The 15,351-nt window shown below is 37.9% G+C and overlaps 1 protein-coding gene across 1 annotated transcript in view; it reads left to right on the top strand.

Annotated features, from left to right (window-relative positions):
* Nucleotides 1-6,626: 6,626 nt before the first annotated feature.
* The window catches only part of LOC149243564 (uncharacterized), a 43,531-nt gene continuing 34,806 nt past the window's right edge, over nucleotides 6,627-15,351 (top strand). Inside the window, exon 1 of the mRNA XM_089374567.1 lies at nucleotides 6,627-6,997. Within this exon, the coding sequence (XP_089230693.1) occupies nucleotides 6,833-6,997 (165 nt within the window). The 5' untranslated portion in view covers nucleotides 6,627-6,832. The remainder of the gene's footprint in view (nucleotides 6,998-15,351) is intronic.

Raw genomic sequence — 15,351 nt, forward strand, 5'->3', positions numbered from 1 at the left:
CTACTTAGACAACTCAAGATTCATGAAGAGTTCTTGTATGTTCTTGTTATGATGGCATCTTCCAATACTTACATTGCAGTGGTGTTTACTTATGATACTCAGAATTCATCACTGATGCTCTGACTTCTTTCATAGATAAACTTACTATGTTTCACTGTTTTGTATTGTCATTTCTACACTTGAACTCTATAATGCCTTGACTTCCATGCTAGGTAGAATGCTTTGGCTTCACTACTCAGGATTCATGAAGGATTTCTTATATTCAGAATGTCTGTTGTCCTTTCCTTAGTTTTGTTTACAGTTGCATAGGTGTACACTCACTCAGAATTCACTGATTGTGCTCTGACTTCCTGTGTGCACTTATGAGTTGTGGTTCCATATGTGTGTTGTGTTCTGAATATTCAAATGCTGAATGCCCTGACTTCATGTTAAGCTGATCTTGTTGTGGTACTGAAACATACTTTGACTCCATAGCCCAATGGTAGCCAGCCTTCATCTTTCAACCTATAAACATATACAATTACAAACCATAGAGTTAGCCATCTATTCATATCTTTAATCTAAATCATTAACCCTTTGAGAGAGCCCTCTCAGGCTGAGGAGGCTAAGCCTTAGCTAAAAGATTGGTTTGAAATAGTTACACTGAGATAGTCTGATCAGCAGCCTATCAGGGTCCTATTTTGGTGATAACATTTTGGTGCGTCTGCCGGGAGCCTGAAGTCTATTCATTCCCGAAATTAAGAGGCTGAACTTCTGAAGGTAGCAGGAGCTCAGACATCTTTTTGAGGCTGCAAAACTACCTTGGCGACTCCACACATCAAATAACAAATTGGAAGGTGACTCCACTGCTAGAAGATCAGTAGCTTGATGAAGTTTCAAGATGAGTTCCACTGCAAGAATGAATGCCAGGTATGCTCCTATGAATCGGTCTCATATCCCTGGTTTTCCAAATCCTATGCCAAAGGTTGATTGGTTAGAGGATCTTCCGATATTCAAAGATGAAAAGAAAGACAATGCTGCTCTTCATTTGGTTAGGTTTCATATGCATGTACGCAGTCTTAAGGTTCACTTTCCTGAGGATTGTCTCATGAAGATGTTTATGACCACTTTAGAAGGAAAAGCATGGTCTTGGTATAAAAGTTTGGAAAATGGTTCATTATATTCTCTTGCTGATTTCCATGATGTGTTCTATGACATGTATAAAGAATGTCATCCTTCCTTATTGTTGCTCAAAGATTGTTGTAGACATTCTTTAAGTCTTATTCAGTACTTGGAGGATTGTTATGATGATGATGAATTTATGGATGAAGAAATTTTAGAGGCTCTTCATAACAATGCATTTCAGCACCAAGAAGAAAGTATAACATCTCATGAAATGCAGCATGAAGATCAGCAAGGGTTTACTTATGAAAATCATATTACATCCTCTGAGATTGATGTAGAGATGCAGCAGACTTCTCAGTCTTCGAATCATAATGAAGATGAAAATGATTACACACAGCAAAAAGAAATACTGGAGGAAATTTTCTATGACCCTCAGGCGGAGGAAAAGGTTGTTCATTTTTGTGATTCCTTGCAACAGCTTGCATCAAAGAATGATCTTTATAATGAAGAAAATTACATTGTTTGTGGGCATCATTTAGAAAGGCAGTTGGATAGCATATCAAATAGATTTGGTGTGGCTGAGGATCAGTTGTTTGAAGATATAGAATGTTATGAGAATCATCAAACTAACCATTTGTTTTTTGACCCTATAGCTGAATACGTGGCAAAGTTTTGTACATCAGCATTTCAATTTCATTTGCATAATGAAGATCATATACATTATAAGTTGATTTGGTCATCTCACTACCATGGTTATTTTGAGGTTGAATGCAGTCAAGAACATCCCATATCAGAGAGGACAATTGATTGGCTTTATTGGAAATATCATGTTGCTTGAGCTACAAGTGGAGCTTGCAGCTGATAGGGTAGGTAGGTAGGAAAATGCAAATAAGCTCAAGGTTGACTGAGCATTTTTTCAGTAGTGGTAGATTTCTTTTTCCCACAATGGTCATCAAGTTTAAGCACGAGGTGAAGGCCCAAGAAGCTTAAAGGGGATGCTTGTCAAACAAATTTCCGTTTATCATAAAAGGATAAGGCACTGGACCTGCGAGTTCTTAGTGTACTACAGGAGCACACTATCCCAAGTGGAGCCACTGTTATCACTTAAGAATTCTGATTTCAAAATCGCTCACATCAGTTTGATGGTTGCAAGTTTCAAGAAGAGCCAGGTATTCACAGTCATAATGATGATTGTATTCATTGCATGAGAAACAAATCTGCAAGCTTCCAATTTGAATTCATTAAACACCAAGCGAGGCAGCTATCAAGTGAGGCAGCTATCAAGCGAGGCAGCTATCAAGTGAGGCAGAGATCAAAGCTTGAAATAGTTACCACTCAAGAAGGAAATCAAAGATCTGAAGATACAGCTAAATCAGCCTGAAGGCCATCCTCAACCAAGAAAAACTACATAGCAACCTCATATCATATGGAAGAGTCATTTCAAGGAAAAGAAAGCTCAAGAAAGCTAAATTTTGGCATTAAACTGTGTTTTTGGAATTACACAGCAGTTTCGTAGCGCGCTACGAAACTGCTGTAGGTGCAGTTTTATGACTTGATGGACCAATTTTGAGAGACAAAAAGCAAATATTTGTGAAGAAGGATTTCTGAAAGGGAGTATTTACAAGGTTTAAACATCCAGCAAGGGCAAAACAGGTAGCAGAAAGTCGAAGACAAGAATAAAAAAGAAACTCTAGAAAAGAGGAACTTTGTCTCCTAGTTTCTACCAGTCAACTTCTAGAAGAGTTTCTGAGCAGTGGAAAACTACTCTCTGAAAAGTGAAAGAGGTTTTCATTCCTAAGATACTAAAGTGAAAAAACCTCTTCCACTTTCTTCAAATTGATTATGAGCTGGGAGAAAAGGGTGACCAAAGTTGCGCTACGAAACTGCTGTAGGTGCAGTTTTTCATCTCTTGTTTGACAACTGTTTTTCAAAGACTTATTTTGGGCGGTAGGAACGATGTTTCAAAAAACCAAGAGAGGTTTTTGTTCAGCATGGACTGTTTCACAAAAACCTCCTTCATTTTTTCCAAATACATTTTGTACGAGAAGTTATGACCTCTGTCCCAAGACCTATTTTTCAGCCAGAACAAAGCAAGGGACAGTTTCCTGTTTGACACGTGTTTTTCAAAGACAGATTCTGAACAGCTGGAGGAATGTTTTAAAAAACCAGGAGAGGTTTTTGTTCTAGACAACATGGGCTACAAAAACCTCCTTCAGTTTCGTAAAATGTGTCATGGATGAAGAGATAAAGGCTCTGTCCCACGTGCCATTTTCAGGGATCCTAAACCTAAAAACAGGGAAACATGTTCCCTATTTTCTAGGGTTTGTCTTCAGCAGTCAGATGACCACGTGGGAGGCTTCATCAAATTCGACTTCATGGAGTGTTAGGTGTCAAAGAATGCTTTAAATGTTTAGATAAGGATGTTGTAATCATAATAAGGAGTTACACTCCTAGTTGTATTAGGTCACTAGCACTCCTAGTTAACAGCTAGTTCTAATTAATGGTTGGTTTTATGGTTAGAATAGGTGTCACTGATGGCAAATTCGAATTCTCTTGATGAGGGATGATGGAATCCTAATTGTAAATGCTTTATATAGAGCAAGAGGTCGAATTAGCAAAGGGTTGGAGACTTTTTGGCTCAGCTGCTGCTCTATGTGCAGACTGTGTATATTTTTAACCTAATGCAGATTTCTACTTAGACAACTCAAGATTCATGAAGAGTTCTTGTATGTTCTTGTTATGATGGCATCTTCCAATACTTACATTGCAGTGGTGTTTACTTATGATACTCAGAATTCATCACTGATGCTCTGACTTCTTTCATAGATAAACTTACTATGTTTCACTGTTTTGTATTGTCATTTCTACACTTGAACTCTATAATGCCTTGACTTCCATGCTAGGTAGAATGCTTTGGCTTCACTACTCAGGATTCATGAAGGATTTCTTATATTCAGAATGTCTGTTGTCCTTTCCTTAGTTTTGTTTACAGTTGCATAGGTGTACAATCACTCAGAATTCACTGATTGTGCTCTGACTTCCTGTGTGCACTTATGAGCTGTGGTTCCATATGTGTGTTGTGTTCTGAATATTCAAATGCTGAATGCCCTGACTTCATGTTAAGCTGATCTTGTTGTGGTACTGAAACATACTTTGACTCCATAGCCCAATGGTAGCCAGCCTTCATCTTTCAACCTATAAACATATACAATTACAAACCATAGAGTTAGCCATCTATTTATATCTTTAATCTAAATCATTAACCCTTTGAGAAAGCCCTCTCAGGCTGAGGAGGCTAAGCCTTAGCTAAAAGATTGGTTTGAAATAGTTACATTGAGATAGTCTGATCAGCAGCCTATCAGGGTCCTATTTTGGTGATAACAGGATCAACCCAGAGTCCAATTATCTACTCTATTGAAATGGTGGAGTTGACACTAACACCAGCGCTAAGCTCTTGGCTCTTTAGGGTTTACCACTATTTGCAAATAGGATCCACATACATCATATTTCCATTTATGGTGATTCAAAGACCATTATGCAAGTTGTTAATGGTAGAGCTACTCTCTCTATCCCCTCTCTTACCAATTGGCTGGATCAGATTTCAAATATGAAAGAAACATTTTTGGACATTTTCATTCTATCATGTCTACAGACAATGGAATGATGTCGCTGACTCCTTATCGAAGAAAGGCTTGTGCGTTGCCCTTGGCACCATGTATTATAAGTGGAGAGAGGGGGCGAGATCATTGATGAAGGGGAGTTCGCCGTCGATTGACTCCATATGTTGCACTGATTAACTTTTCTTTGGAATTCTAATACACTTCTATGTCATTATTTCACTTGTATTTTTGAAACATGGAGGATGGTTGTTCTTTTTGCATATGAACTTTAAAGGCTAAAAGTCTGAAGCATAAATATCTGGTCATATTAGACAATATTGATCTATTTTGTGGACACATGTACTGGTTTTCATTACTTATTAGAATCCCAACATTTTTTCTTCTGGAAAAAAATGTCATTTGAGCATATGAGTATGAATCAAATATTCTCACAATTAAATGTTTTAAATGAATATTTATAAAGAATTTCAGACAGATAGAAAATTTATTATGATGGGCTTGAAATATATTTTAAAATTGTTTTTGCTTGCTAAGAGCTCGTTATTTTCGAATGTAAGGAAATAGGTTAATGACCCATGACCCAACGACATTGCTTACCCCCTTATAGGCCACCAATGAGTAATTCTAGGTGACATGGTTTTCCTTGAATAACGATGATGAGTTAGCCTGAGTTCACAAATAGTAGCGAGTAATAACTATCCCCACTACTAATTTAATAACTAAATTATAATAAATTTTCCTATTATTTGAAATAAAATAAAATAAATAAATATCATATCAAAACAAAACAAAACAAAACAAATATAAAGTGAAAAAACAAAACTAACCTATCATGTGAAAATAACAATACAACGCATTAAAATGCCAAATGAAGCGATTTCTCACTCATTTGTTCTTTTTGCTTTGCTTTCGTGCCAAGGAAATAAGTATGGGGACTCGAGGGATAGATATTTATTCTTTAGCCCTTTTGGTTCTTTTTGTTATGGAAAAGTTCCACAAGCGTACTTGGGATAAGGAGCTAGGAATAAAGAAAAAGTACCATATTGAAGTGTTCAATCCCACTCATAGTCATAAACCAAAAGCATACATAGAGGCCAATATCTCTTGGAGAGCCAAAATTCTTATTGCTCAGTTAAGGACTAATTCTCATCAACTCCGTTGTGAAATAGGGTGCTGGAAAAGGCCAAAAGAAGTGTGGGAGGAAAGAGTATGCATTTTTTGTTCTTCCGGAAAAGGGGAAACAAAAAACATTTCATTTTAGAATGTGAGGCCTTCAAAGACAACAGGGAAAGTTATGCAGATATGCTGGCAGCTAGCTCTTGGGATAATCTATTTAGCGAGGGGTTTGTTGAAAAACTGGGAGCATTTATTGTGAAGCTTTACAGAAAATGGGCCGAATACATCAAGCAAATGACGAAGCAATCTGTCCCATAGGCTATCTTTAGCTTCGTGGACATTAAAATAATTTATTTCTTCTTACTTTCTTTCTAAACTAAGTATACGTTTTGCATACTTGGTAAAATTTGACATTATAACATTCGTTAATTTTTTAAGGGCGTTTCACTGGATTCCGATAAAACAATTTCAAGAAAAAATATAAATTTTTGTTATTTAAAATAATTTTTGAATGTATAAATAAATTCCACATCTTGATAAACACTAAAAGCACTTAAACTCTACCAATTAAATGATTTAAATTAAATTTTTAAAAATCTCTACTAAATTTTAATTAAAAATAAGAAAGAAAAAAATTATGAAAAAAAACATTTCATATAAAAATTAGGCTATGCCTTTTCCTTTCTTAAGTGATGCCTATGCAAATATGCAAATGAAAACAAAAAAACATTTCATATAAAAATTAGACTATGCCTTTTCCTCTCGCGAGTGATGCCTGTGCAAATATACAAATGAAAACGTCATTACGGAATAATGGGCATTAGTGTCATGCGCAAATTTCAAGTATGGACACAATTTATAACGTCAAATTTATAAAATGATTTATTGTAGTTTTCTTATTGATAGCAGATCGCATATTGTCGATCTATGGATTAAATTTTCAACAGAATTGATCAGTCTTAGAAGTGCCCTGTCTGAAACATTATTTGCGAATGAAAGTTTCGTCATTCCTGAAAAAAAGAGGTCGGAAGTCAGAAACCAAGAACGTGATCGAGATGGGGTCTCCGGTTACACCACAGGATGTGCTTTCATCTCTGATGAACGATGGCACCTTCGATGCTCTCAGATCCAAAATCATCAACCAATTGAAGACCAATGTATGTCTCTAATTCTTCTTCCGATGTACTTTCAGCTTTCGATCACAGCCTGTTATTGTTCTGGGAATCCACAGTGTGTGCGCTTCGTGGATTCCGAAGTCTTAATATAGCCATCAAGCATTACAGCAAACCCTCTTCATTTACGCTGTAATCCAATACTCACACTAAGCATTAGGTCATGCCGCGTTATACAGATTTGTGAGGGACCATATAATTAATGACTCTCATGGACTTGCTTAACCTCTTCTAGGGCAGATATATTATTTTTTTGCCCGTGAGCTGTTTAGGTCATAGTGTTGACATGCTATGAGTAAGAGACATTTGCACTTTTTCTTATTATTCTGCTCCACATTTACAAATTGAGGAAGTGGGAATAACAGATACAGTAACAACATGTTATTAATTTTTTTTTTTTAAAGTCGGTGAAGTTCACGGCTCAGATGTAACTTCATGCTTATTAGAGATCCCCATTCCTAGAGTGAGGTTTGCACTGTCTTCCTAAATATCGTTGGCCATCACATTCTATGGGTTTACACTTTTGCGCTTTACGGTCCTGGTGACCTGGGGAAAAAATTATCCCGGGAAAAAATTCCAACAAATTTGCTCAAATCACTGTTTATGAATGATAAAAGTATTTTTCTTGCACAGTTTATCTGAACACCTGTTGTGAGATTTCTGGGCACGACATACATTTTGAACTACAGATATGAGTCCATCGTGAGGAGAACTTAAGAGGAACAAGGACGAAACGAAAACCTATAAATATGGAATCAATTTAGTTAATCCAGGTACAAGGCCACTCAATCCTAATGACCTTTCAGAATCTTAATTAATACTATAAATTGTATTATTATGTGTCTCCCTACTCTCAAGGATGTGAATAGCTAGTGCCCAAAAATTATGAATATTTTTTTTCCTTAAACTCGATGGTTTCCCCATTACAGACTTTTTCGAGTCCAAATTGACTCAACAGTCTGGCTCTGCCTTTGAGAAAATTGAGTGAAGCAACACCTCCGAGTCTGATTAGACTCCGAATCGTCCTCGCCATTTGTTCTGCAAGTATGACTCAGACTCTCAGATCATTTGTTTATAGTAGACAAAAAGAAAACCTCATTTTGCCTTGTTTTTTAAAGTTTAAACCCATATACACAACGGAGAAGCAGCAAACCTGTCAACTACCAGATATGTTGCTTTAATTGAATTATATTAAAATTTTCCATTAAATGTACATTGTAAATTGTTTTTTTTCTAACTTACACGTTTGGGTTGTTTAGTGTTATTTTCTCATTTACTTTTGTAAGTTTTGGGTTAATTGTTTGGTTCCACTTTATCTAATATTTGTTTTTGTGTGTGATTTTAGTATTTATAATAACATAAAAAGTTCCAATTTACCATGATTAGTGTTTTTTTGTGTGTCTAGGCCGAGCCTAGGTTGGGCCAGTCCTTATATTAGATGGAAGAAGTATCGATCATTCACAATGAGGTGCTTATCATTGGGATTGTGTGAGGCTCAGTCAAGCTTGGACGCCCCTTGGGAAGTTTAATTCCCTCAAAGTGGCTTCCATCCTTGACCCTTCCCATGAGGTTCAAACTTCTAACCTGACGGGAATTAAACCCCATGCAAACCAACTAATCTACAACTCATGGGTTCCCTCAAAGTGGCTTCCATCCTCAACCCCTCCCCATGAGGTTTGAACTTGTAACCTGGGAGAGATTAAACCCCACACAAACCAATTGGTCTACACCTCATGGGTTAAAAAGGACATCCACAAACATAGTAGGCATGACGCAGTTGAATAGTTACAATAATGATATGCTTACTTTCTCTGTTTGTGTAGTCAATTTGTACAAATAAGAGACATTTATTTTCTTCTCTTCACATTCAACATTAATTATGAAGTTTTGTTTATGACAAAATTAATGTTCCTCCATGAAGACGAGTCCTTATCCTACAAGGAGAGACTTTCATATACCAATTTGGTGTTTGTCTTGGCCATAACTTTAAAAATAGATTATTTTTATTATATAAAGATTCTTTGGTAGAGTACGTACACCTCAGTATGTTGGATTAAGTTGTCATTGATGTCAAACCATTGTTGAAGATGAAGGAAACCTTGTGTGTGATGAAGCCCTAAACCCTAGTTGATGCATGTCATAGATAAAACTCTAAATACAAACCCTAGTTGATGCCTTAACCCTAGCACAAAACCCTAGCATGGGTGAAGAAGCCCTAAAATTGCAATATGATAACCCTAGGTGCATTGTTGAAGCAAACTTAGGTGAAAACCCTAAGTGTGAAATCGTAGCCCTAAGTGCAAACCCTAGATACCTAATGTACATTATGAAACCATAACTCTATATGATGTCCTAGCCTTGTTGAAAATGCCATAACCCTAACAGATGAAGAACTCACATGAAAGAGCCCTTATCTTGAAAACCTAGCAAACCCTAGCATGAAACCCTAAGTGCATAATGCCCTAACCCTAGCATTAATTGAATGGAAAACATGTATGCTTATTGAAACCCTATGAATGGAAAACCCTAGAATGGTTGGTTGGCAAGCCTAAACCCTAATTGAACATAATGAAACCCTAGCTCTATATATATATACCTCATATACATGACACCCTTAAGATATCCTAGGAAACCCTAAATGTTGTCCTTGCTCTTGATGAAGAAGCCCTGACCTTAATGCCTAGATTCATGATGATGATACTTGGACCCTAATTCTAATACTCTAATTCCATTGCCTAAATGCATAAGGAAACCTTGATCTAGAAAATCATAACAAAAAACCTAAGGTTTAGTCATATAATTCGAGGACTGTCATAAAGAAAAAATATTTTTCTTGACATTTGAGACATCATCTTGAAGTGAGCCTTATACCAGCTCATAAAAGACTTTCACCTCTTTCCAATGAGTATTCATTCACCTCTTATCTCCTTGTCATTATGGATATATTAATTTTTGAAAACAATGTATGTCAGTATTGATCAAATCTGCTAGTCGGCTTATGTAGGCTCACTAGGACATGTCGGATCCCTTGTAAAGACGTGTCTCTTCAAACATCCGCGAACAACTATAAATACAAGACAAAGCTTGTCATCTAAGGCAAGAAATTCAGTCAAGAAAAAAATACAAAATTCAGATTTGAGATTGAATAGAGGATGAAATTTGAAGGTACAATTGAGAATATTTATTGATTATTTGTTGACAAGGGCTATTCGTTTTAATACTTCAGATCTTGACCACTGCCAAGGCTAGAACAATCTGCAACTCGACTCTGTGGAGGACCTCAGACTTTGGCTTGTAATTAGGTCTGCAACTCGGCCTTATTCTCAGACTTCAGACCTGTTGGAAAAGGCCTTCCTCAGATCAGTGATCGTTTGTTGCAGGCCTACAGGTGGTTCTTTATTGCGGATTTGTGAAGACTACTAGCCATACCTGTTGCAGATCTATTGTTGCTCATTCTTGCAAACCTGTGAAGATTACATATCAGAATTGTGTAGTTGCAGACCTACATTGATTGCAAACCTTGAATTTGGACCAACCCACCTTGAGTAGCAAATCTCTGAATAGAGAAGGAGTAGACATTTTTGGCTTATTTTGTGGGCGTTTTGAAGAGAACTTGGCGATATTTTTGAAGCAACCTTATGCCATTTTTAGGCAACTTTGAAACAAACTTGCAACAATCGGAACAACCTTGTTAGAGAATTTTTGAAGGTGGTTTTTGGACAGAATTTGGAATCTTGTAATTAGCATCCTTGGAGTATTTTTGAAGGCATCATTATTGAAGAAATCTAGGGAAAGATCAGCCCTCTTAGAGCAGACCTAGCATTGTTTTGAAGACATCATGTTGAGAGCATTATTGAAGATTTGTTGGAGTGTTTTTGAAAGGACACTTGAATATTTGGAGCATACTATGAGGATTATTGTTTGGACCCTCTTGGAGCAACTTATTGAAGACATTTGGAAGACCTATTGAAGACTCTTGTAGAAGTGGATCTTGGAGGCATCCTTGGAGACCTTAATGCATGGTTAAAGCCTTCATGGAGTAAACCTTGGAAGAAATTGTTTGGGTATTGTTGTCACCTAAAGTGTACACCTAAAGTGCAATGCTCAGAGTAGCGGCTGTCACTCTGATCCTTACTCACTTTGTTTAAACTCTCTCTTAGACAAGCTAGGGGGGTAGTCCCTAAGGGTGATTATGAGGGGAAAACTTGTTGGAACAACAAGTCCTAGGAGATTAAGGGCAATATACCAGTGTTGCGAACATCGCGATGTTTTAAAAAAATCGCAATTTTTTGAATTAGCCGATGTAATCGCCCAATTTTTATAAAGGTTTTTTGTTTTGTTTTGTTTTTGTTTTTTGTTTCATTTTATTATTATTATATTAAATAGCTGAAAAAATCCCGAATTTTTGAAAAAATTGCTGAAAAAATCATGATTCGAGTGGAAGAAATCGCAGGGCACTGGGACAATGCGTTTTATAAGCAGCGATTTGAGGAGTTTTATTTCTCATTTTTAGCAGACAATGAACTTGTTTGAGAGTTGAGGAGGAGAGGAAGGCGTCTACTAGGGCAGAGGAGGAGAAAATGAGATATTTTAGCATCCCAAGCAAGAGAATTTCGTGTTTGGACTAGATTTCTTCGGCAAACCATGGTTTCCAGGTATGGGCATCAAATTTGGCCATTTTGTTTTTTTTTTTTCTTGTTTTTGCTTGGGTTTCTATAACCCATTGATTATCAATGATTTTTGAGTGGATTTGATGGTGTTTTTTCTTTTATTTTTGTTGCGTAAAGTGGAAAGGGTTCATTTTGGTAAAAAATGCAAAAACTTGATTGTTAGATTTATTAGCTTAATTTTTTCTTGTGCTCTATTTTTTTGCATCATTTTTGATTGGATTTGAATGTGCATTTTTTCTATTATTGTTGGATTGAGTTGAGGTTTTTTTTTTTTGGCAAAAAATTCAATGTGTTGTGTGACGTGTCATGTATGTAATTTTTTTAACTTGCAATACTTATTGTGCCATAGGTTCAACTACAAACTTCATCTTATATTAAAACTCAAGAGTTCAATCAAGTTACAAACATGCCAAGGAAATTGGACCCTCTATGGTAATTTGTGAACCTGACGGAGGGTTTGATAGATCAAACTTGTCTTGCAAGTTATGTGGGCATCATATGACAGGGGGGTTTATAGATTGAAGTATCACTTTGCAAAAATCCTTGGACATGAGGTAGGGCTTTGCAAAAATGCAAATCCGGAAATCATCCGAAGAGCCCTTAGATCATTGGACGAATTAGAGAAAATCAAAGTGTCCAAAGCAGATCTGAGGAGTCAACTAGCAGGGAGAGTGTTAGGAGGTGAATATGAAAGTGGCACTAGTTCTACTTCAGCATCAATGTCTATAACCAACCCTGTTGCTGCTTCATCATTTTTTGTTCCTAGAACCACGGTTGATTCACAACAATCTATCACTTCAATGCTTAAAAAAATGTAGAAATTTCTGTTTTCCCACCCCGGTTTTCAGTTTCTCCTTATTTCTCCCATGTAGTTAAATGCCCATTCCCATAACCATACATTTAACAGACTGAAAAAAATAAATATTGCTGAAAACACAAATTCTGGAAATTTTTCAGAATGCTGGAAATTGCAGAATTAAAAATCAGCAATCAAAAACAGCCATTAAAACACATTAAAACACTGATATTTTTGGTCAACTTGACCCTGGAAAAACCCCCTACAACTCTTGGGGAAAACCAGTTTGAGAGCTCTTTTTTATTTCTGAAAATTGCCTTTTTACAGTGAGAATTATTCAGCAAAAATCAGCAAGCAAATTTACAACTTATCTCCTTTCCCGTGCCTCACAGCAATCTGGAAATTACAGCAAACATGACAGCAATAAATGCTGTACGGCCTCCGTTTTGTGTGCAGAAAAATCAACAAACTGCTCCTCGATTTTTGTGCAAAAATCTGCCTTTCACTATGTGCTGAATCAGCTGTACAAATCTGTTCAACTGCTGCCTTGGAATGTGTGCCAAGCTGCTGTCTCCTTCTCCTCCCTGCTCAGAAATCTCTCTTGCTCTCTTGCTCTCCTTCTCCCAATCTGCTCATGAAAGAATGAATGACCTTTTCCTCCTTTAATATAACTCCAAGTGACTTTTGGGTGATCCAAGTGACTTTTGGGTGATCTCTAAATCCAATGGCTGAAATAGATTTAGATCAATGGCTGAGATTAAATGCTCATTTAAATCTCACTTTCTATTTTTTAATTCACCCCACTTTAATAAAGACCCACTTAGTCATTTATTTCCAAAGTCACTTTTCCTTTCTAATTTTTCATTGACTTTATAAAAGTTACTTTAAAATTAGACTTAGTAACTTTATCACATAAAGTCACTTTTAAATTAGATTTAACTTTATAAAATTATAAAGTCACTTTAGGAGAAAAATTAAATTCTTTTGGACACTTTTCCCTAGGCCAAAGATCAAAGCCTAAGGGAACCACCTGCCCTCCGGTACCAAATTTCAACACTCCCTCTTACCGAGGAAGGTGTTCCTCACCACACCCATCTTGTCTCTGAAGTAGACATGCTTGCCCTGTGGTAAGGCTTTGGTAAGAATATCTGCAACCTGCTCATCAGTGGAAATATACTCAAGCTTCACAACTCCCTTCTGAACATAGTCTCTGATGAAATGATATCTGATCCCGATATGCTTTGACCTGTCATGAAATACTGGATTCTCCGTGAGTTTAATGCAACTCTGATTATCACAGTAAGTCATTGAAGGTCTCAACGGCTGACCAAATAAGCCAAACAACATCTTGCGAAGCCAGATGGCCTCACAACTAGCTAGACTGGCTGCCATATACTCTGCTTCCGCTGAACTCAGTGCTACTGACTGCTGCTTCCGGCTGAACCATGACACTACTGCTGAACCCAACCCAAAACAACACCCTGAAGTGCTCTTCCTATCAGAAGCACAACTTGCCCAATCAGAATCAGTGTATCCTGCCAATCTCACTCCATCTCCCTGCCTGTAGTCCAGACCATAATCCACTGTCCCCTGCAAGTACCGCAAAATGTGTTTTGCAGCCACCCAGTGAACCTTCCTAGGCTCACTCATAAACTGACTCATCGTGTTGACTGCAAAACAGATATCTGGTCTAGTGTTGACCAAATACATCAAGGAACCAATCAGCTGCCTGTACAATGTGGGATCCACCAACTCGGAATCCGAAGCATGAAGCTTCTTCCAGTTGGTGATCATCGGTGTCGACATGGGTCTACAATCCTCCATGTGGAATCTGCTAAGGATGTCCACAATATACTTCCCCTGCCCCAGGAAGAAATGCCCCTCCTCCTGCCACACCTCCAAACCCAAAAAGTAATGCATCAAACCAATGTCCTTCATCTCAAACTCCGCCGCAAGATCTCTCTTGCAGTGCTCTATGAGTCTTTCTGCACCTGTAATGATCAAGTCATCCACATACAACACCAGAATGAGAGGCTCCTCACCAATCACAATAAAGTAAAGGTTCGGATCTACCTCACTCTTTGTGAAACCCATCCCCTGCAAGTATGCATCTATCCTGGAGTACCAAGCTCTGGGAGCTTGCTTCAGGCCATAAAGGGCCTTCTTCAATCTGCACACATGGGACTCCTTCCCATGCACCTCAAAGCCCTGTGGCTGCTCAATGTACACCTCCTCCTGTATGAAGCCATTGAGAAATGCGGTCTTCACATCCATCTGGTGGATCTTCCAACCCATCTTTGCTGCTATCGATATAATGGAGCGGATCGAAGTATATCGAGCCACGGGAGCGAAGGTCTCCTCATAATCAACTCCCTCTACCTGGGAGAACCCTCTAGCCACAAACCTCGCTTTGAATTTCTCAATGCTACCATCTGCAGCATGCTTTACCTTGTAAAGCCATTTGGAAGTAACCACGGATTTGCCCTCAGGCCTCGGCACCACCTCCCAAACATCATTCTTCATGATAGAAGAATACTCCTCCTGCATGGCCTCTCTCCAGACCTGCTGGCTAGCTGCCTCCTCATAGCTAGAAGGCTCAGAGTCAAGGATGCTGGTAACCATCGCCATATAACTACAAAACCTCTCAGGTGGTCTACTCTCTCTGACCGGCCTCTTTGGCTCAGCAACAGATGTGGCATCTCTCAAGGTGTCCTGAAGCCACTTGGGCTTCCTCTTCCCTGAGCGCACTTCTCCCACCGAAGAATGAAACTCCTCCTCATCATCATCAGTAGCTTGAACTCCTGACTGTCTGTCTGCTGTCCTCCTGCCTGCACCTGAACCTGTAGAAGCTGAGGTACCGTGTGAACTGTCCA

This window comes from Pinus tabuliformis, chromosome 8, assembly GCF_031772625.1.
Source record: "Pinus tabuliformis cultivar Carrire ecotype Pingquan chromosome 8, CPIR1, whole genome shotgun sequence".
NCBI classification, from domain to species: Eukaryota; Viridiplantae; Streptophyta; class Pinopsida; order Pinales; family Pinaceae; genus Pinus; species Pinus tabuliformis.